The 22382-nt window shown below is 54.0% G+C and overlaps 1 protein-coding gene across 1 annotated transcript; it reads left to right on the top strand.

The window, feature by feature from the left end:
- Window positions 1-4855: 4855 nt before the first annotated feature.
- On the top strand, window positions 4856-7698 carry LOC139833998 (uncharacterized). The gene is made up of 4 exons (XM_071824378.1): window positions 4856-5223; window positions 5929-6570; window positions 6835-6982; window positions 7678-7698. Exons 1-4 carry the CDS (start codon window positions 4856-4858, stop codon window positions 7696-7698), a joined length of 1179 nt encoding a protein of 392 aa, XP_071680479.1.
- Window positions 7699-22382: the final 14684 nt, after the last annotated feature.

Raw genomic sequence — 22382 nt, 5'->3', positions numbered from 1 at the left:
CCAGGAGGTCTCAAATGTAATCATCTTCTCGATCATACTTCACGTTTTCCGGTCGTTACATATAGATCGGCTAATCGCCTCCCCTTGCAGGCCGAAAAAACTTCTAGCGGAGACGTTGAGGAGATACAGATACCGTTCGCCACTCTGGACCTGGCCACCTCAGCGGTGGCGGCGGCCCAAATGATTAACCCATCTCAGTCCACCGAAGAGCCGATCGTTACTGCATCGGCTGTCCCCCCTTCCTTGGGAGAGGTATGTCTTTCTTCCTTGGCTCCATCAATTCCACCATTGCCTGCTAAACTCACTTTGTTTGCCCTGCTAGGGTTATGATCTTTCGAGCTTGCTTTCGTTCGATCCAGAATCCATCGAACCAACTTCTTCCAAGGCAGGTGGGGAGCCGATCCCCAGTACAGTCCGTGGTCCACTCCAGCGCCTCAAAGATTTGCTTTCTGCCCCAACTGAGACTTTGATTGAAGATTCCGCGGAGGCCAAAGGCATTCTCGAGGATGTCCAGCTTCATCTCCCCATGACCCTGCAAGTGAAGCTCTGGCCCGCTGTTACCCTGCCGGTCTTTAAGTCAAGGGTGCAATCGGCTCGCCAAAGGATTGCTCTTCGCCACTCCCAACTTCCGCTGAGGGTCGATATTGCTGAAAAATGTCGACGGCTCAATGAGAAGAAGGCTGCTCTGGACGCCAAGACGGATACCTCTGCTACTCGTGCTGAACTCGAGACCCTGCGCAAGGAGCTGGAGGATCTTGAAGAGAGGGTAAGGGTGACCAAAAAGCTCATCCAGGACAAGGAAGCCCTTGTTGCCCGTTCTCAAGACGAAGCAAAAGGCCTCACGGCCGATCTGAAGACCGATCTGGCTGAAATCCGTACCCTGAGCAATCAGCTGGTGACGGGTAAGGACGAGGATGACAAGGCCGAGATTGCTGAGGCGGATCGCGTCCGTGTCGACGCCATTCTCGCCCTCGGCGTGTTTCTTCAGTAGGGCCTTCAGAGACAAATGATGTACTTGCCCATTCTCGCCCTCGGTGTACTTGCTACAAATTTTTTTTTTACTGGCCGATTTTCCATCGGCTCCCGACATTTTCTCGCCCATGCGCCTGTTTGATAACCATATGCACCTCCCCCGAGCCGAATCTGACAGGTGACTGCAGATATCGGCTTTGTATTATGTCACTGCGCCGTACTCGTACCTCGGCTCCGTTGGGATTCGTGTAGCCGACGTGGCCGCCGATCGTTAGATCATTGAAACCAAACAGACCGTGTAGTGAGAATAATCTTGGCTGACTCGCTGGATCGAAGCGCTCCATGAAGGTCTCGTAATATCCCTCGTGTAATGCTGGAGCACTAGGCTCCGTCGGGAGGACGAGCACCGCGTTCGTACCGGCCGATGTTTCGTCATCGGCTTTCCTTTGCTTCGTGTCCCACCGGGCGTGCCAGAATGTGTTGACGTCCGAAACCCACCGGCGGGCAGCGGCCTGTCAACACCGTAGAGCCGGGAAGAGCCTAGAGCTGCGGCTGGCTGAGACCCCTCCGAGCGACGGCCCGCAATGCTCTTCTGGTCACACGCGGCGATGCGAAGTGCAAGGGCGTGCCACCTGACCTATACCTGGTCAGGAAGGTGATGGGGATGCCTCGCTTAGTTCCTGCAGGGCATACATATAAACATTAAATACGAGCCTCGATCGGCTCTCAGGTTATCCTGTGAATCGGCTCAAAGAGCCGATCCACCCATGATCCGTGCGGGGTGCACGAATACCTGGTGATCCTGCTTGATCAAGATAAAGCTAATGAGATCTACGGCGATTTAGGGTTTTCACCGCATAATCGGATCATCCTACTCCAGGTTGGGCCTCGCGGCCACGCACGGTGCTCATAAGCCGATCCTAAACAAGGCCTAAAAACCAACAATGAAGTTGATCCTCGGAACATCCTGTTTAGGACTTGCGAACGCCACCCTACGTGCCGCTGGATCCTCCACCCCTTTGTAAGGCCTAACTATTGCGGATATTAAACTAATCCTTGCAGAGCAAGGAGCAATCGCAACGGATCAGATCCACTAAACGATGAACAAGCAGGGTGCCGCCCCCACGCCTGAGATAGGCGTGAGGACGGCTAGATATGCAAGGGTTGCACTACGTAAGCATGTTTATACGAAGAGCCATGCTAACCCTAACACATCTATGATAACTACGTTGCCCGCCATCAAAGACGCTTCAGTACGGGCAACGCATGAACAACGTGGGGCTTATGCTGCCTAGATCGCAAGATGCGATCTAGGCAGCATGTCGCTTACCTGATTGAAACCCTCGAGACGAAGGAGTTGGCGATGCGCCGAGATTGGTTTGTTTTGGGGGTGAACGTTGTGTTGTTGTTTATTCCATAAACCCTAGATACATATTTATAGTCCAGCGGACTTTCTAATCGTGGGAACAGTCCCAACCGGGCACGGGCCCAACTCTAACTATATCGACACGTATCCTACTATGTTACAGATACAAGGGCAAACTAGCCCAAATTTGATATACAAGGCCGATTCACATATAATCTTTAATAATAATCTTCAAGCTTATCTTGATCGTGGCCCACCTCCGATTTGGTCAAATTCTGGTGATAACAGACTCGTCGGTGGGTGCAGCGCTGGCAAGATATGTGGACGACCTCCAGCGGCATTAGCACGGACACGGCGATCTACTGCTTCCGGCGGTGCTGTCGGTACGAGCCGCTAAGCGCCAAGCTCCGCCGCGTCAGCAGAGATAACATCTCAATCTCCGAGCTCTTCGACATCGCCACCCGCTACGCCGATGAAGACCCCACAGTCGACTCGGACGACGAGTACGGCCAACGGCGCAATCGCCGCCCCGTTCACACAGATTCTCGACGCGGCGACTACCGGTTCGGCGGTCGATCTAACAGCGGCAAGCGTCGCGCCGACGGAGGACACAACGAGCTCGTTGCCAGCGCCGACTACGAGCAGCGCGAGCCAAAATCCTTCCGACGCGACAACCGTGCGCCGCGGGAGGACCGACCTCAGCCTAAGCGCTTTGATGCCCGCAGCCTCCTGGACGCCCCATGCATCTACCACAGCAGGGAGGGCAAGCCCTCAACACACACGACGGGAAACTGCTACTCCCTGAAGCAGATAGAGAAGGCCCGCCGCGCCAAGGAAAACGACGGCGGCAATCAGCACAAAGACCGCGCCAAGGACCCAGACCAGCACAAGGGAGAAGGGTTTGGTCGCAGCGCCGGCTCGCTCCACACCTTCACCGGAGTCGGCGATCGTCGGGACAGGAAAGTCCTCGCAAGGGCGGTAGCAGTACACGCGGTCATCCTCGACGTGCCCAGGTGGCTCAACTGATCCGAGCAGAGCATCACCTGGAGTCGCGAAGACCACGCTCCTCGCATCGAATACCCTGGCCGAGTGGCGCTGGTCGTCAGACCCAAGGTAGCCGACTACTGGCTGCCGAAAACCTTGATGGACGGAGGAAGCTCCATCAACATTCTGTACTACGAGACCTTCCAGCGACTCGGCCTACCAGACTCACGACTTGAGAACACCAAGGTCACATTGCATGGCATCGTCCCCGGGCGGAAAGCCTTCCCGATCGGCAAGGTCACGCTACCAGTCACCTTTGGCACACACGTGAACTACCGCACCCAGCGGATAACGTTCGAGGTGGTCAACTTCCGCAGTTCCTACCATTGCGTGCTCGGCCGACAGGCGTTCGCCCGGTTCATGGCCGCGCCTCACTACGCCTACAACATGATGAAGATGCCAGGGCATCGCGGCGTCATCACCGTCCATGGCGACCCGGAGATGGCACTGGAATGCGAGGACGTCAGCGCCAAGCTCGCCGATGCCGTCATCGCCGACGAGCATGACAACTCCGCCGAGCTCGCCAAGTACCCAGTCGACCGCAACGACCCCGCCATCCTGGAGAAGCCGACCGAGCTCGACTCGTCCGCTGCAACCTTCAAGCCTACAACCGACACTTGCCAAGTAGATCTTGTAGAGGATGATTCCAGTAGGAAAATTACCATTGGGACGGGCCTGTCCGCCCAATAGGAAAGCGCGCTCATCAAGTTCCTCCGTGAGAATCGAGATATCTTTGCATGGAAACCATCTGACATGCCAGGTGTCCCGAGAGAACTTGCTGAGCACAAATTACATGTCGACCCCTCCGCACGCCCCGTTAGGCAGGCAATGCGCCCCGTAGGAGAAGAGCGACGGCGCGCAATCGCCGAAGAGGTGAACTGGTTGCTCGCCGCCGGCTTCATCATCGAAATCAAGCACCCCAAATGGCTGGCAAATCCAGTCCTGGTGCTAAAGAAGAACAAGACATGGCGCATGTGTATCGACTACACTAGCCTGAATCATGCATGTCCCAAGGACCCATTCGTCCTACCGCGAATCGACCAGATCATCGACGCGGTCGCCGGGTCCGAGTCGCTATGTTTCCTCGATGCTTACTCCGGGTACAATCAAATAAAGATGGCCAAAGAAGACCAAGAGAAGACAGCATTCATCACGCCATTGGGTGCTTACTGCTACACATCCATGACCTTTGGCCTAAAAAACGCCGGAGCGACATATCAACGGTGCATGAACAGCTGCCTGGAGAGCCAAATCGGCCGCAACGTACACGTCTACATCGACGACGTGGTAGTCAAGTCGACTCGACAGGCCGACCTCATCACCGACCTCGCCGAGACATTCGCCAACCTACAGCGATACAAGATCAAGCTCAACCCTCTGAAGTGCACCTTCGGGGTCCCCTCGGGACAGTTGCTCGGCTACGTCGTCTCCAAACGCGGCATCGAACCTAACCCGGAGAAAACCCTGGCAGTCATGCGAACCAAGCAGCCAACCTGCCTGGTCGACGCTCAAAAGCTCGCCGGCCGGGTCGCAGCCCTCAGTCGCTTCATACCCAGACTCGGTGACAAGGCCACGCCACTCTACCGCCTGCTCAAGAAGTCGAAATCGTTCGAGTGGACAGAAGAGGCACAGCGGGCCCTGGAAGAGCTCCAACACGCCCTGCAGAATGCCCCCATCCTCGCGGCCCCGCTACCACAAGAAACTATGCTCCTATATGTCGCCGCGTCGAATCGCGCGATAAGCGCGGTCATGGTCGTGGAGCGCAAGGAAGAAGGAAAAGAGCAGCTGATACAGCGCCCGGTCTACTACATCAGCGAGGCCTTAATCGACTCCAAGCAACGGTACCCGCACTATCAAAAGCTGGTGTACGCAGTCCTCAGGGCCCAGAGGCGACTAGCCCCCTACTTCCACGAGCACCCCATCAAGGTAGTTGCCTCAACACCACTCGCCGACATTATCCGTAACCGCGACGCAACCGGCCGGATCGCCAAGTGGGCAGTCGAACTCGGCGTCCACAACATCACGTACGAGTCGTGCCACGCCATCAAGTCTCAGGCACTCGCCGACTTCCTCGCCGACTGGGAAGAGGCCCAGCAACCAAGCTCTCCTGCGGACCTCAAGCACTAGACACTGCACTTCGACGGCTCCAAGAATCTCGAGGGGGCAGGCGCAGGAGTCGTCCTCACATCGCCAAAAGGCGACATCGTGAAGTACGTCCTGCAACTCCGGTTCAATCCCTGCACCAACAACATGGCCGAATATGGGGCGCTCCTACACGGCATGCGAGTAGCAAAAGAGATGGGCGCAACACGGCTGCGCTGTCTCGGCGATTCCGACCTCGTCGCCAGCCAGACTTCCGGCACCTGCGACGCCACCGACGCCAACATGATCGCGTACAAGCGCGCGGTCGACCAAGCCGGCGCCAGCTTCGCCGGCCACGTCGTCGAGTGGGTCGACAGGCGCAAGAACGAAGAAGCAGATGTGCTAGCCAGACTCGGGTCCAAGCAACTCCAACCTCCTCCAGGCGTCTTCCTTGATATCCTCAGCCACCCCTCGGTGCGCGCACCTCGCGAGCTGGACATCGCCGAGCCTCCTGCGCCAGACTCCATCCTAGTCGCCCTCGCCTCCGACAGCGACGACTGGACGGAACCATACCTAAGCTACCTCGAACGCCAGGTGCTGCCAATGGATGAAACTGAGGCACGAGCGATCGTACGCAGGTGCAAGTCTTTCACCATTATCAACAAAGAGTTATACAAGCGCAGCGTTTCGGGGGTATTCCAGCGGTGCGTCGGCGCTGACGAAGGACGCAAGATCCTGCGCGACATCCACGCAGGGGACTGTGGCCACCACGCAGGCGCGCGCTCAATCGTCGCCAAAGCCTTCCGTCATGGCTTCTATTGGCCAACAGCCCATGAAGACGCAGTCGCGCTCGTCCGCTCGTGCGCCGGGTGCCAAAAGTATGCAAGCCAATCGCACATGCCGGGATCAGCACTGAAGACCATCCCCCTCACCTGGCCATTCGCCGTTTGGGGCCTGGACATGGTAGGGAAATTCAAAACAGCCCCCGGCGGGTACACTCACCTCTTAGTCGCGGTAGACAAATTCACCAAATGGGTAGAAGCAAAACCCATCAAGAAGTGCGACGGAAAGACAACCACCAAGTTCCTACACGAGCTTATCTACCGGTATGGCTACCCTCACAGCATCATAACCGACAACGGCACAAATTTCGCCAAAGGGGAGATGGCCGATTTCTGTGAGGACAAAGGCATCTGACTCGACCTCGCGTCGGTCGCACACCCCGAGTCGAACGGCCAGGCGGAAAGAGCAAACCAGAGTATCCTCCACGGACTCAAGCCACGATTGATGGTGCCTCTGGAGCGCGCAGCCGGCTGCTGGGCAGAAGAACTCCCCTCCGTGTTGTGGGGCATCCGCACAACACCAAACAGGTCGACCGGCTTCACGCCCTTCTTTCTGGTGTACGGTGCCGAGGCGGTCATGCCCACGGACATTGCCTACGACTTGCCACGGGTCACCAACTACGCCGAAGAAGACAACGAGCGCGCTCGCCAAGACGACATTGACCTCCTCGACGAGGCCAGGGACCTCGCACTCTCCAGGACCGCCATCTACCAGCAAGATCTCCGCCGCTACCACAGCCGTCGCGTTCGGAGTCGCTCCTTCCAGGTCGGGGATCTCGTGCTCCGGCTAATCCAAGACAAGAAAGGCATGCACAAGCTGCCCCCCCATGGGAAGGACCCTTCGCCATCAGCCGCGTACTCGGCAACGACTCCTACTACCTCACCGACGTCCGCAAGGACGACAAAGGCGAACCACTCACCCGAGAGGTGGAGCGCCCCTGGAATATCAATCTCCTCCGACGGTTTAACACCTAAGGAAGATGTGTAACCCACAAATTCAGTGATTAATCAAAATCGCCGATTGCGTCAATCTCCAACACCGATCGCCTCTCTGCTGCTCGCCAGATAACTGTATCCCCCATCTCGGTAAACACGAGCCCAATCGCCATGACACGCGACTTGGTACTGGGAGACCTTCGATCGCCACTGCTGAAAGAGAAAATTCCACGATCGGCCAAGTAGCCGGGCTAACAAGGGCATGATGGGTTACCCGGGCGCAACACCAGGCCCGGTTACCCCCACCCCTTACGCCGTCAGGTGAAAACGGCGACTGGAACCTACAGCAGGGTCGCATGCCCGACCAGCCCCCCGGGCCACGGCGATCGTCTAGTGCTACGCTATACAGCACACCAATGCCCTCCTCTACCCTAGGCTGGTGACTTGAACGGCTAAGTACTTCAACCAGGGACCCCGCAAAACGGACCCGCGGCTCGCCAAGGAACAACGCCCGCAAGAACCCCCTTTGGAGTCGCCAAGCGACTGGCTCACCGAGCCACGACGAGAGGCGCGCTACATATAAATAGCGAAACTATAACCAACCCGCTACTCCACCCATGAGGCTGCTATTCGCACTACAATGACTACGTACTGCGACTGGGGACGCTCAGCTCGACAAGGAAAACAGTCAAGTCGATAGCCTTCATCGGGGTCGCATGGCGACTGGCCTGATGGCCATGGAGAGTTGGACCCAAATCACACAGAAAAACATTACTAATGCATCAACGTATCTCACAAGCGGTCGCCAAGTCATACTTAAGCAAAATCTAGTACCTTATTTACAACTAACACCCGCGAGTCATATACTCACGGGAATTCAAATGGCATCGTCTGCAGGTTTACAAGGCCCTACTGGGACGGCCCCGGGGTTTCCTCTACAGCCGGCTCGGCGCCGCCATCGCCATGGCGGAACTTCGGAGTATGCAGGACGACCAGGTAAGTGGACAGGGAGTTGGCAGCCGCGGCATGAAACAGGCGCTCCGCAGGGAAATCCACCGGGCCAGCTTCCTTCTCCGCATCCCCTAGCGCCGACTGGCTGGCAATATGCGTCTCCAAGTCCGCGATCGCCAACACCCGGTCGGCGTAGGGGCGCACTGCCTCCATCAAGCGCAGCACCTCGGCGACGTCAAACTCGCCAGTCTCCGAAGGGAAGCCAGCCGTGACTTCCTCCACGGCAAACCCCTCCGAGTAGTGGGCAAGCACCATGCTCAGCGCCATGGTGATACCCACGCGGCAAGAGGAGTGGCGGAGCCAGTCGACAACAGCCGGAATGTTGGAGACGGCCTTGAAGACTGACAGCGTGTCCCGCGGAATCACCTCCTGCGGACTTAGGTACTGGAGCGCCGCTAGGATCTCCCCCGCGCAGGCGATAATGCGCGCGGTCGCAGTCGACAGGCACTCCCGCGGGGTTGCCGTCTCCACGAAGTCGCTCGTACCTGAAACCAACAATAAGAAGAAGTTAAAGTCAGAACTCGCTCTTGAGGACAACTCGCCACGCTCGGGGACTGCCCCCCGAGGCCGACTCGCCACGCTCGGGGACTGGCCCCCGAGGCCGACTCGCCACGCTCGGGGACTGGCCCCCGAGGCCGACTCGCCACGCTCGGAGACCAGCCCCCTTAAGCGGACTCGCCCGTTCGGCAAACAACAAAAAACAACGGAGGAATGCTGGAACTTACCAAGGAGTTGCCGCGACATCTCGCGGACAAATGCCTCGAAGCTGGTCTTCTCGGCTTGCACCGCCAGGACGATGCCCTCAGACGCCTCCTTCTCCGCGGCCAACTCCTTGGCGTGTTGCAGCTTCAAGGCCGCGACCTCCTCTCGTAGAGCCGCGGCGGCCCCTCGCGCGGTGTCCCGCGCCTCTGTCGCGGCCTCCAGTTTCCCCTTGTACTCCGCGATAACGTCATCCAGCTCCCGGCTCTTGTCCTCCAGGACCTTCGTCAGGTCCGCCACTTCCGCCTTCGCCTTCTTCCGCGCCTCTTTGGCCTGCTTCGCCCGGAACTCGGCTTCACGGTAGAAGGACTCCTTCACGAATCCTTCCCGAGCCTCGGCAAGCGCCTTCGCCTGCGCCTCTGCTACAAGAAAAGGGATGATGAGAACAGAAGACAACACGCATACGCGCGACAAGGAGATGGAGACAAGTAAGCACGAGTTACTGCCCAGGGCGATGAGCTTGCGGTTCTTCTGCGCTGCCTCCTCCACAAGCGTCGTCAATCGCTTCACCTCCGCCTACACAGCGAATGGCACGAAGGTCAGCAACAGCAGTCCAGGTGCAAAAAAGAGCCTCGACTCGCCCCTCCAGGCCAAGTCGACCCTCGGGGACTGGGGGAGGACCGGACTGCGAATACATGGATGCTTACCACATGCACTTCACCGAGCGCCGTGTGGAGCTCAGTGAAGGTCAGAGTCGAAGGCGGAGGATGGCGCGACTCGGCCGCTTCACCCGCCTGCATCACCGCTTCGGTCGACGGCGCTCCTTCCGTTCACGTCTCGAGGTCGCTGGGACGGACTCGGTCCCTAGCGGCCTTGGACCGACGCTCCTTCATCGGCGCCGAGAGGCCACCCTCCTCGGCGGTGTCTTCTTCGACCTCGGGCGCCACGACATCCGCCCCCTGGGCTTCAGTCGACCCGACGCCTGCCGACTCCTCCTCTACCACGGGGGGAGCAGCGCCTGGTCCCATCGCCGCGCTTGCCGCGCCCCCGCGACCCACGCTGGCCAAAGGGAAGGTCTCAACGATGGGCTCGGCGCGGCTGGCGCTCGCGTCCCCCGCCTTGCTCGCACCGACGGGCTCTTCCCGAGCCGACCCCGTGTCCACAGGGTCGGAGGGTGCCCTCTTCGTTTATGCGGCCTTCTTCAGATCGGCCGCCTTCTTCGCCTCGGCCGCTCTTGTGGCCGCTGCCCCAATTGAGGCGGGTCTTGCCAAGACCTTCCTCTTGGACCTGCGGGGAATTGAGGCGGGTCATTCATAAATCCCGCCCACAAGGAAGCAGAGCACGACTGGAGACACTTACTTCACTGTGGGGATCGCCTTCACGCCCGGACCGGCGCGGGCTCCAGCGTCGATGGCGTCCTTCAGAGGGCGCTGGAGCTTTATGGAACCCTCAAGGATAGTCGGGCGCAGCCGCTTGGGCTGCGGCTCGGCTCCTCCCTTCGAGGGCTCCCCTTCCTCTGGGTGTGAGGTCGCCTCCTCGTCCCCGTCACCCTCCGGCGGCCTTGGCGCGCCCTGCGACGAAGACGTTGCGCCCCTCTTCGCCCCGCACGGGAGTCGGACGAAGTCCCTCGCTTCGGAGTCCAACTAGGTGCGCTCCTCCTCGTCATCGACCTCTTCCTCTTCGCCTTCGGTCATTTCTGGAGGCTCTTTCCCCGCGAGGGGGGGAAGATGATCGGCGACCTTCTTCCATCGCTGCATTCGGACCAAGAAAACGAGTTAGAAAGGGAGAAGCGCAACCTAGGCGTTCGGGGTCGCAGCGGCGAACAAATCCATACCTGGGGCGCCGGGTTGTCCTCGGAGAAGGGCTGCAGGCCGTCCTCAAAGGAAGTAAAGGCGGCCGTGGTGATCTTGGCGAGCGCCTTCCGGTACTCGGCCTCGTCCCACTCGGTCGCCATCGACCGGGTGCAGTCGTTCTGCCCCCGGTACTCCCACATAAAGTGGGCTCGACACCGCAGGGAGATCAAGCGGCGACCGAGCCAACAGTTGTACATGTTGGCCGCCGTCAAGCCGTCGTCCTTCAGCGCCTAGATCGCCTGGCGCATCCCCTTCACCACCTCCTCCTGCTCGCGCGGCAGCGACCGGACGTTGAGACGCCGCAGGACGCTGGGCTCAGGGTCGTATTGGGGGATGCAGACCTCGCCGGGGGGAGTGTACTCCTTGGCGTAGAACCAGAATCGGCGCCATTGCGATTGCGCCTTCTTGGGGAGCGCCATGTCGATGAAGCTCTCCCCCGACTTCACCTGGAAGGTGATCCCGCCATTTGGGATGAGCGCCTGGTTGTTCTTGCTGACCCGGGTCGCCCGCCCGTGGAAGATTGATACCCACAACGGGAAGTACGGCGGGCAACCCAAGTAGCACTCGCACAGTGCCACAAACAATGAGATTTGCTGCACACTGTGCGGCCCAAGGTCGCATATCTTGATGCTATAGAAGGCCAGCAGCTGCTGACGTGGGCATAACCCTTCGGGTACTCGACATTGCCATACCTGGTGCAGATTATCAAGATGGACCATCACAAGGACTCGGCAAGCTGGACCCGCAAGCGTTAACAACTTGGACTACAAGGAAAGAAGGCTCCAATATGAATCCTACTAGGACTCTTGTAAACCCTAGCTTGGCCGATATATAAAGCCAGGCAGGGGCACCCCTTAGGGACACGCATAATCAGAAACATAATTATAGAGGCGACACGCCTAGAAACCGCAACCCGCGGATTAGAACTAGACTAGATCCAACAACTCTGCCTATGGTGGCCCCCTGTACACCTATATTCATATACTGGATTGCTAGCAGGACGTAGCGATCCTCCACCGCGGGGACGTGAACCTGGGTACGTCGTGTACCGCCTCGCTCCCGGAACTTCCATCGTTGCCTTTCTCTAAAACCCAAGCCGCCCCTCATGGTGGGCATTGCCGAGGAACCGCCTCGTCAATTGGCGCCGTCTGTGGGAAAGCGTCGACTGAATTTCGTTATCCGGGCGGGATCCATCGAATTCATCATCATCAACAACGCGTACGATCAACCTCAACAAAGCAGCAGCTCATCCGATCTACGTCAAAAAGCAGCGTCGCAATGCACGTGTAGAAAGATGAAAAGAGAAAGAAGAAAAGAAGGAGAAGGCAATCAAACTCGCTGATACCACGCAGGTGCCGTGGTGCCGTATTCCGATCGGCCGTGCGAGTATGCATGATACAGGAATCTCTAAGGGGCCAACCTGAGCACGCCTCGTTTTTTAATCCCATCAGAGTACAAATTCATCTCCAATACAAACATGGCTAGCAGCATCCGAAGCCACGTGAAGCCATATCCTACTGCATCCATGGAAAAAAAAAAAGGGAAGTACTACGCAGAAAACCAGATCGGATCAGCCCATGTTCCAGGATGAGGAAGAAAAGCAATCAATCGACTGGAATTGGAAGTGCCCCAGCAGGAAAAGGAGCTCACCAAGTCTCTAGGTAAAGAAGAATTAACCGATGCATGCACTAGTCACGTTTATGAATTTTGCGGCCAGACCGGCTGTGAATTTTCTATCCAACTGTTTAAGGTGGCAGCCGTACAAGCATGTCTGCCAAGAGCAGAAATTATCGGATGCACATGAAGAATCTACTCGACAAATAGCCGCAGCCGCACACGAACTGTTGAGTCTTCAAGTACGGGCAATTTCGTATTTAGAAGAACATACATCGCCATCGGCCTCAAAGGACACGAGCAACTGGATTACGTTATCCCGGCGGGATCCGGATCCTGGAGTCATCTCGTGATCCTGATTCCTCGATTGAAGCAATCTCCTCTACTCCAGATACATATGCAGTAAGGTGAAGGAAAAGGTGGATGGGGAGATTAGTCGGATTCAACGGGCCAAACGACCAGAACCACCCGAGTAAATAAATCGGCGGCATCTCATCGTGGAAAGCTTGCCCAAATAAAAAAATAAAAAAAGAAGAAAGGAGGTCTAGCTACTTAATACAAGGAGAGTGAATATATGGAACCGGGCGGCATGTGAGCATGCATATCTACCCACACAAGCGACCTCGTGATCTGAGCCTAAATCACTGTCAAAACAACAAAAATATTCGCCGCTGTGCTCAAATACATCCGCGCGACGCTGTTTTTGTGTGGGCCCGTACGAAGCAGTGGCGAGTAAAGCCAAGCCACCCGCGGCGTGTGCAGGTCGGACCACTGGGCCTGTAGGATGGTAAGTTCGGGTTTTACTACGGTGGCTAGTTTTTACATACTCGGGCCGCGCCGCCAACCCCTGCCCTCTCCATGCATTCTCAACCGCACTTGCCTACAGCCGCCCACCGTCGCATACCGCCGACCGACGACTGGCCACCAAGGGCAACACAAGAAATTACGCAAAAAAAAAAAAGATTTAGTACCACCGCGGGTCGAGCCTGGGCCTGATGTCTGATCTGATCCCAGTGGAGGAGACGGTGGTGGTTATCTATCACTGGCAGCCGGAGACGGATCCGGCGATTCAAGCGGCGGTTCGAGTTGCCCACCCCACCGGCCGGAGTTCGCCACGTTAGCCTCCGTCATCGCGGGACGGGCTAGTACACGATGTACTGCGGCTAGCGGTTTGACGGATGGCCCTGGTTGCGACCAATCGTGGTAGTCTAAAGAAGGGGCACGGCTGGCCGCTGGGATCCCCGTCTGTCTTCACCGCCTTCAGTCAATGGCGCGGCAAGCTCGACTGTCTCGGGCATAACCGTCCTGCCCACGCCGAACCCATCTGCTGGAAACGCAGGCGACTCTTTTTCTTTCACGCATGGTTGAATTGGTTTGCACATCTGGGGAGTTGTAGGAGCATTTGCTGGTTTGGGAAACCCCCTATGTCCTTATTTTAATTCTGAAGAATCATATGTCCCTAAAACAGTAGCAAGGAAACATTGTGATTCGCTCGAATCTGCATGTCTGAAATAGTTTTGCAACTCTAGGGGAGAGTGCATACCCAGTTAACGTTGCTAGAGTGCATTTCGGTTGGATGTTGTAGAGTTTTCCTGTTAATCTGGTAGTTGCCCTCATGATTGAAACATGGAACTGCTTTGAACTTTTTTGGACCTACTCTTAATCTCCAGGCCAAGGGATCCTGCGCAGTCCCGGATGAGCGGCCTTCGTTAGTAAATTTGGTGAAGTGGACCATTCTCTGCATGTCTGAAGGTTTCTTTGAATCAACATTCCAGGGGATTACTAAGATGGTATATCGGCCGTTAAATTTGGTGCAGTGGACCAGTCTCTGGCATGTGTAAATTGTGCTGGCGAGAGGTGGAAGACGACTGCGACATGGCTATGGGGCTTTGGCTGTTTGGCATAGGAGCTTGATGTGCTATGGGTTTCTGCCGATCAATGGAGATCTTGGTTGAGTACAGAATGGAGCATTTGGAAGCGGGGAACGGACCGAACTATGGGCACCTCGAGTGATCATCATGCTCCTCTCCACTCCTTAAAAAGGCAGCGACTGTGAAAAAATGGCCATTTCTTTCCGTCAGTAAACCTGCAGCTGGTCCACCGATTAATGGTCGTCTGCTGCGGGCGTGTGCAGCCGTGCAACAGATCTTGTCTGCTCTGGACCAGCTTCTCTCTCATGTTTGTCAGTTCATATACGCATCTCATACATGAAGTGTTGAAGTGAATACTTTATGTGGTCCTTCTTCTTGCACAAATCTTGCGCTGCCGTCGGCCGTAGATGCGCCAGGTTCACATGCCGCTGGGTTCAACACCGAGTTTTCCCACAAGGAGTATTCACGTTAAGCCAGGAGAAAGGGTCGGCATCGATCAAGGTTCTAACTCCAAACGTACAGGCAGGCGTACATACTTTTCATCAAAGACAAGAATAGCAATTCGGCAGGCCGCGGTCTTGTACAATACCGATATCTTCGTCTCACCATCGCCATAAATTGGTTACCCGACATAGGGAGCATCAGGATTTTGCGTCGCAATATAACTGTAGATGGAAACAAAGCTTCGACTACTCCGCTCGGACGACCGCGCCGTCATGACGCACTCATCTTACTCGGGAGTTCGCCGGCCATGGACCCAACATCGCGGACCCGATATATTCGGATGCTCGCCCCGTTAACTGCTCTGCTCGGCTGACCGCGCCCACCGTCACGCACTCGTTATACTGGGGCTCGCCTGCCGGCTGCCGCGGACCCAACATTACGGATCCGATATATTCGGATGCTCACCCGTCGCGGATTAGGCCACATCAACTGCATCCTCTTCATCGGCCACGTCAGCCAAGACGCCGCATGGACTATTTTGGATGGCACAATTACTTCAGCTGCGCCCGCTGCACCGACTATTTTGGATGGCGCAATTACTTCAGCTGCGCCCGCCGCACCGACTATCCTAGATGGCGCAATTACTTCAGCTACGCCCATCGCATGTACTATCTTTGTCCCATCGGGAGCACCGGTTCGCTAGAACCCAAGAAGACATGAAGACTATTACTCCCATCGGGAGCACCGGTTCGCTAGAACCCGAGAAGACATGAAGACTATTGCTCCCACCGGGAGCACCGGTTCGCTAGAACCCGAGAAGACATGAAGACTATTGCTCCCACCGGGAGCACCGGTTCGCTAGAACCCGAGAAGACATGAAGACTATTACTCCCATCAGGAGCTCTGGTTCGCTGGAACCCAAGAAGATATGAAGACTCAAGTTTTGAAGAATTGCAGTAATTCGGGACACCCGAACTACATCGTCGGGAACCTTGTTCGTATATCTCAATGAACATCGGTGTGATGGAAAATATGCCCAGAGATTGCACTCTATAAAAGCCTCTGAAACTACGAGTGCTATGATGCAAAATCAATGGGAACCTTGCTCTTATCCTTTGCTATAGATGCCTCAAAGAGTGCCGCAGATAGCAAGGATAATGTAAAAGCCTCTGAAACTACGAGTGCTATGATGCAAAATCAATGAGAACCTTGCTCTTATCCTTTGCTATAGATGCCTCAAAGAGTGCCGCAGATAGCAAGGATAATGAAAAAGCTTCTGAAATTACGAGTGCTATGATGCAAAATCAACGAAGACCTTGCTCTTGTCCTTTGCTATAGATGCCTCAAAGAGTGCCGCAAATAGCAAGGATCACGAAGCAACGGGGACCTTTCTCTTTCCCTTTGCTATAAATGCCTCAAAGAGTGCCGCAGATAGCAAGGATCATGAAACACGTACGAAAACGACCCACGGTCAAGACATGCATCGGTTGAAAGCAAAGTTGCACATACAATGGGTTTAGCAAGACCTGCAACACGAGCTGATCACTCAAATAATTTGCTGACCAACGAATACACATACGTCTAAACGGGCAATTAAGATTTGCTCCTTCAAAATTTGCCAACGGCATTAACACGGTAAAAGTACATATACATGTATCTACCGAACAAAAGGTCTCGACTACGCAATCCAAACACTTGGATGAAGTAGCCAAAATACCTATTTTGACTTGAGTTTATTCATGGTTGCAAGCATCAGTGCCCGGACTCGGGGGCTACTTCCATCGGGAGGGCTGGACGTGCACCCGATAAAAATCATCGGCTCCTCCCGGGTATCATTTGAATCATCGGCTCCTCTGGGCCATCATCTCAATCATCGGCTCCTCAGGGCCATCATCTCAATCATCGGCTCCTCAGGGCCATCATCTCAATCATCGGCTCCTCAGGGCCATCATCTCAATCATCGGCTCCTCAGGGCCATCATCTCAATCATCGGCTCCTTAGGGCCATCATCTCAATCATCGGCTCCTTAGGGCCATCATCTCAATCATAGGCTCCTCTGGGATATCATCTGAATCATCGACTCCTCTATCTATGGCATCATCAGAGTCATCGGCATCAAGTTCTCGGAACTTGAAAAAGTCTACGGTGTTTGACTTAGCATTTTTTACACCCTATACATAACTATTTCATATTTATCTATAGGCTTGGACGCTACTCCCATCGGGAGCGCTAGTCGCGCACCTGATAAAAAAAATATGGCAACCTCGCCAACAAAGAAGAATAAAGTTGAAGACGTCGGCATCAACAATCAAGATCTTCGAGTAGTACAACTTGAGTCTATGCATGGCTGCAAGCACCCGCCCATAGACTCGGGGGCTACTCCCATCGGGAGCGCTTCGCGCACCCGACAGAAAGCAACCTCGACTCTACATCAAGCACAAGATTCAACAGATGATCAAGACATTCGGCGAAGACAACTTTAGTCCCTGCCCGAAGCTTCACTTCGGCCAGACACTCGGGGGCTACTGACGTGGGCATAACCCTTCGGGTACTCGACATTGCCATACCTGGTGCAGATTATCAAGATGGACCAGCACAAGGACTCGGCAAGCTGGACCCGCAAGCGTTAACAACTTGGACTACAAGGAAAGAAGGCTCAAATATGAATCCTACTAGGACTCTTGTAAACCCTAGCTTGGCTGATATATAAAGCCAGGCAGGGGCACCCCTTAGGGACACGCATAATCAGAAACATAATTATAGAGGCGACACGCCTAGAAACCGCAACACGCGGATTAGAACTAGACTAGATCCAACAACTCTGCCTATGGCGGCCCCCTGTACACCTATATTCATATACTGGATTGCTAGCAGGACGTAGCGATCCTCCACCGCGGGGACGTGAACCTGGGTACGTCGTGTACCGCCTCGCTCCCGGAACTTCCATCGTCACCTTTCTCTAAAACCCAAGCCCCTCATGGTGGGCATTGCTGAGGAACCGCCTCGTCAGCTGCCGGATGAAGTCGGAGGAGGAGAGCGCGAATCCGCGGTCCAAGAAGCTGAGGAAGAGCACGAACTCGCCCGGCCTCGGAAGCGGCTCCACCTCGTTCGGCGCCGGGACCCGCCAACGCTCCTGCTTGAATTCAGGAATGACCCCGGAGGCGACGTACGGGAGGAGAGACTCGCGCGTGACCTTGGACTTGCCCCAACCTCTCGCCGCCATGATTGCGCTTGGAGCTCTCAGCAGGAGGCAGACGAGAAGAGAAGGAGGGAAGAATGCGGCGGAGTGATAAGTCCTAACCCCCGGACTCGACCTTTTATACCGCCACACTCGCTCAAGATAAGCATCAGATCCGTCCGTTGATTCGCCGCGAAATCGGCGCCCCGTGATTGACGGTCGAGATTAACGACGGGTTCGGCGGAACGGGCGTTAAGCTAGCCGTTAACGGTCACATCAGGCCCAACGGTCAACTGCATGCAAACGGCTCGCGCCTCGGTCAACGTGAAATCTAGCCGTTGGCTCCTCCACGTGTCCGCACACTGGGCACACGCTGACTGTCATACGCCGACTGGCTCTCACCGACTGGTTCACGCCGACTGGCTCTCACCGATTGGCTCTCGCCGACTGGTTCACGCCGATTGGCCTACGCCGACTGGCTCTCACCTATTGGTTCACGCTGACTGTCATACACCGACTGGCTAGTCGAGTTCAAGCGATTGGAGACTGGCGGCCAGCTGATGGTTCCTTCTTTGGGGAGCCCGGTGGCGATTCACCTTAACCCGTCCCCGTGCCTCTTCGCGACCCGCGCCGGATCCACGCCTCATCACCACCGCGCTCGGGGACTACTGATGGGGATATGCCCATAGGGGTGGGTCGCCAGTCCCACTCGCCATAAGGACGAAGGCCCAGGAAGACTGCCAGTCGCCTAGCCGACTGGACCCGAAGGCGACTGGGCCGAAGACCCAAGAAGGAGATCCGTACGGCCGGATAAGAAGATTACTTGTAGAAGGGTGATGAATCCCGGATCAGTAGCAACTGATATGATTCGGAGTTATCTCCTTGTAACCCTAGACTGGGGGTGGATATATAAACCCCCGGGCTAAACCCTAGAGGGCACGACATCTGAGATCCAATCTCCCCTGTAAGCTCTTGGTTCTGCGCCGACTGAGCCCCCCATTGTAATTCTCCACTGAGCAATAAGATCTAGCAGGATGTAGGCCTTTTACTCTCCGGAGGGGCTGAACCTGGGTAAAACCTTGCGTCTCTTGCACCTCGACCCGTAGATGGCAATGTTCCCTTGCCCCCGCATCAACGAAGTGCTACCCCCTGTAGATTCTGCAGTGGTTATATCCACGACAGGTCGGCATTAGCAAGGCGATCGTTTATCTCATTTATTAAGTAACAGAGCTGCGACAGATCCTTCCCAGGATTGTTTATAGCGTTAGCGGCTTCGGAGCAATCAGTCTCACAGATGACCACACCGTCGAGCCAACTAGTTGCAAGAGAAAGACCATCTGAGATGGCATGAAGTTCAGCTTCTTCCGCCGACCTGGCAGCAGAAAAAAGGATCTCCCCCTTTTTCATTTCGAGCCACGACACCCACACTAGCTTGCCCATCAGAAGAGATGAAAGAGGCATCCACATTTACTTTGATAGAGCCCGGCTCAGGTTTCTTCCAGGTTTTGAAAGTTTTTGGTCTCGAGGTTTCGACAACATCAGTGAATTGGTCATTCCCGGAGCTATTCTGGTCAAGCTCACGAGCATAGTTTAGAAGAAACTCCACTGAATGCTTGATGCTTTCTTTGCCATCTCCGTGAATGATGTTGTTCCTCAAGTGCCAAGCTCTCCAAAGCAGTAAGAGAATTTGGCCATGTTCTTTTTTCCTCTATTTTGACAACAAGATCAGAAGCCAATCTTTCCCAGTATCACGGAATTCTTCTTCCCTGGGTAGATTCCAGTACTTTCTCATTTTGTGTCTGATTGCTTTGGCCTTCGTGCACGAAACTGTGGCGTGGAAACTGTTTTCCTTGTCAGTACCACATATTTGAAAAATGTTTTGAGTCTCCAAAGTGCGCCTCCAGTTATTTTCCTGAGTTGCCAAGTTATTTGAAGCTAGCCTCCAACCGAAAATCTTCACTTTATTTGGAACGGGTGCCGACCAAACCCCTTTCCATAGGGATCTATTGGCATATCTTGTAGCACTATTGCCTTGAGAAGTAGAACCAGTATGAGCTAAGTTATAAGCTAATTTGTATGCACTCCTTACCGAGAAAATTCCAGATTTCTCATAATTCCAGGCTGGCATGTCCTTGCAACTATGTGCTGGAATTTTAATGTCCAATATGTGAGCAGCGTCATGAGGAAGGAAGGTTTTTTCCACAAGATCCTGATTCCACTTTCGATCTGCACCAATGAGGCTTTTAACTTTGATAAGTCTAGACGATTTCCTTTCCGAGGTAATTTTCAAACCAACTTCCCTTGGGAGCCAGTTGTCTCTCCAAATTATCACTGTCATTCCATCTCCAATGCGCCATATGATGCCTTGTTTTAGCAGGTCCAAGCCGTGTTCTATACCTCTCCAAACAGGGGATGCATCATTTTTGAAGACCGTATCCAACAAATTTCCTTTGGGATAGTAAATGGCTGTAAGGAACCTAGCACAAACGCTATCTGGTTTAATAAGCAGCCTCCAAGCCTGACTAGCCAACAAGGCCTGATTGAAGAGTTTAGTATCTCTGAAACCAACACCACCTAAAGCTTTGGATTTAGCAAGGTTTTCCCAAGAAGACCAGTGAACCCTTTGTTTTTCATTGTCTTCCCCCCACCAGACCTGGTGATTTTCATATAGTCATCATGGAAGCTCGTAGGTAGTTTGAAGAGACCCATGATGAATGTTGAGGTAGACTGCACAACAGACTTGATCAGTACTTCTTTTGCTGCCATGGACATAAATTTTTCATTCCAGTCATTCATTTTCTTTCCCAGACTGTCATTTGTAGTCTTTAACTTGTTTTCTTTTTCCCTGCCTTCAACAGTTGGAAAGCCTAAATATTTTTCTTCAAAAGTACTTTGTTGTATTTCAAGGACATGCTTCACATCAGTCTGTGTTTGTAAAGGACAGTCTTTGCTGAACAAGATGGAACACTTATTCCGACTGATGAGTTGGCATGTACCCTTTTCAAACACCTTTATAGCCTTCTTTACCTCCTGAGATTGTTCTATGTTAGTTTGCACAAAGAGTAGGCTATCGTCTGCAAAAAGCCGATGTGAGATGCCAGGAGATCTTCTGCAGATTTTGTACTCCTTTAAAACTCCCCTACTGATGGCATCTTGTATAACAGCCGTGAGACCCTCTGCGACAAAAAGGAAAAGGTAGGGGAAAGGGGATCCCCTTGTCTTAAGCCTCTCGTAGGAACAATGACATCAGAGAGCTCACCATTGACCTTAACTTGATACCTGACAGAAGTAACACAAATCATGATCCATTTGATCCAAGTTTCATCAAAACCCAACTTTCTCAGGACACCTTCAAGATATTGCCAGTCGACACGGTCATAGGCCTTTGATAGGTCCAGTTTTACAGCAGAGAAGTCATCAGGCCCTCCTTTAGATCTTTGAATAGCATGGAAGCATTCAAAAGCAATAAGGGCATTGTCAGTGATAAGGTGCCCTGGGATGAAAGCATTTTGATACTATGCAATAAGGAGATCCATTAGTGGTCTCAATCTGTTATCCAAACATTTCGAAATTACCTTGTACAAGACGTTGCATAAGGATATAGGTCTAAAATCTTTTAGTTGCTCTGCATTTTTTGTTTTTGGAATTAGAGCAATGATTGTATCATTTATACCCACGGGTAGGGATCCATTGCTAAAAAAATGCCTGGTGGCAGAGATGACTTCATCTTTTAGGACCAGCCAGTTCCTTTGAAAGAACCTTGCATGAAAACCATCCGTGCCCGGAGCCTTTAACGGACCAATCTGGAATAAAGCGTCGGCAATTTCTTTGTCAGAAAACTCCATTGTGAGAGATTCATTCATCTCACCAGTGACCCTCGGCTGGATGAACCGTAGGACCGCATTTGGGCAGACTTCCACATCTTCATTGAAAAGGTTGTGAAAGAAGGAAGTGGCAAAGTTCTTCATTTGAGTTTGGTTTGTGGTGACCTGCCCAAGGTCATTTTTTAAACTCACTATCTTATTTTTCTTTGCTCTACAGGTTGCTCTTCGGTGGAAGTAACTTGTGTTTTAGTCACCCGCACGAAGCCAATCTGTCCTGAACCTTTGCTTCCACATCAGCTCTTCACGCAAGAGAAGCTCATCAAGCCTCCTGTGAATTTCTTTCACTCTGAAAAACATAGCTGAGTCATTTCTGTATAGCAAAACTTCCAGTTCTCTTTTGAGGTTTTTTATTTCCCTGTCCACGGAACCGAAGTTGTTGTTTTTCCAGACATTTAAATCATCTCTCATAGTAGATAGCTTGGTACAAATATGTTGCAACTTTGCTGCCCTGGTGCCTTTGTTCCAGCTTTTTTCAATCTCGACTGCTAGCGAGCCTTCTCTTTCCCACATCATTTCGTATCTCCAAGGTCTCTTCAGCTGAGCCTGATCGTTTGATCTCTCCAGATCAATTAGGATAGGGCAATGG

The sequence above is a fragment of the Lolium perenne genome, chromosome 7 (genome assembly GCF_019359855.2).
Source record: "Lolium perenne isolate Kyuss_39 chromosome 7, Kyuss_2.0, whole genome shotgun sequence".
Lineage (NCBI taxonomy): Eukaryota > Viridiplantae > Streptophyta > Magnoliopsida > Poales > Poaceae > Lolium > Lolium perenne.
The sequence above is the reverse complement of the archived record's forward strand: the minus strand, read 5'-3'. Positions and strand labels throughout refer to the sequence as shown.

Bases quoted from the DNA above. Each gene is read 5' to 3' on its own strand.
- LOC139833998 (XM_071824378.1), top strand. From the start codon at position 4,856: ATGCGAACCAAGCAGCCAACCTGCCTGGTCGACGCTCAAAAGCTCGCC. The intron at 5,224-5,928 runs GTACCCGCACTA...TGATATCCTCAG, and splicing joins TTAATCGACTCCAAGCAACG to CCACCCCTCGGTGCGCGCAC. The intron at 6,571-6,834 runs GTATGGCTACCC...AACACCAAACAG, and splicing joins CTACACGAGCTTATCTACCG to GTCGACCGGCTTCACGCCCT.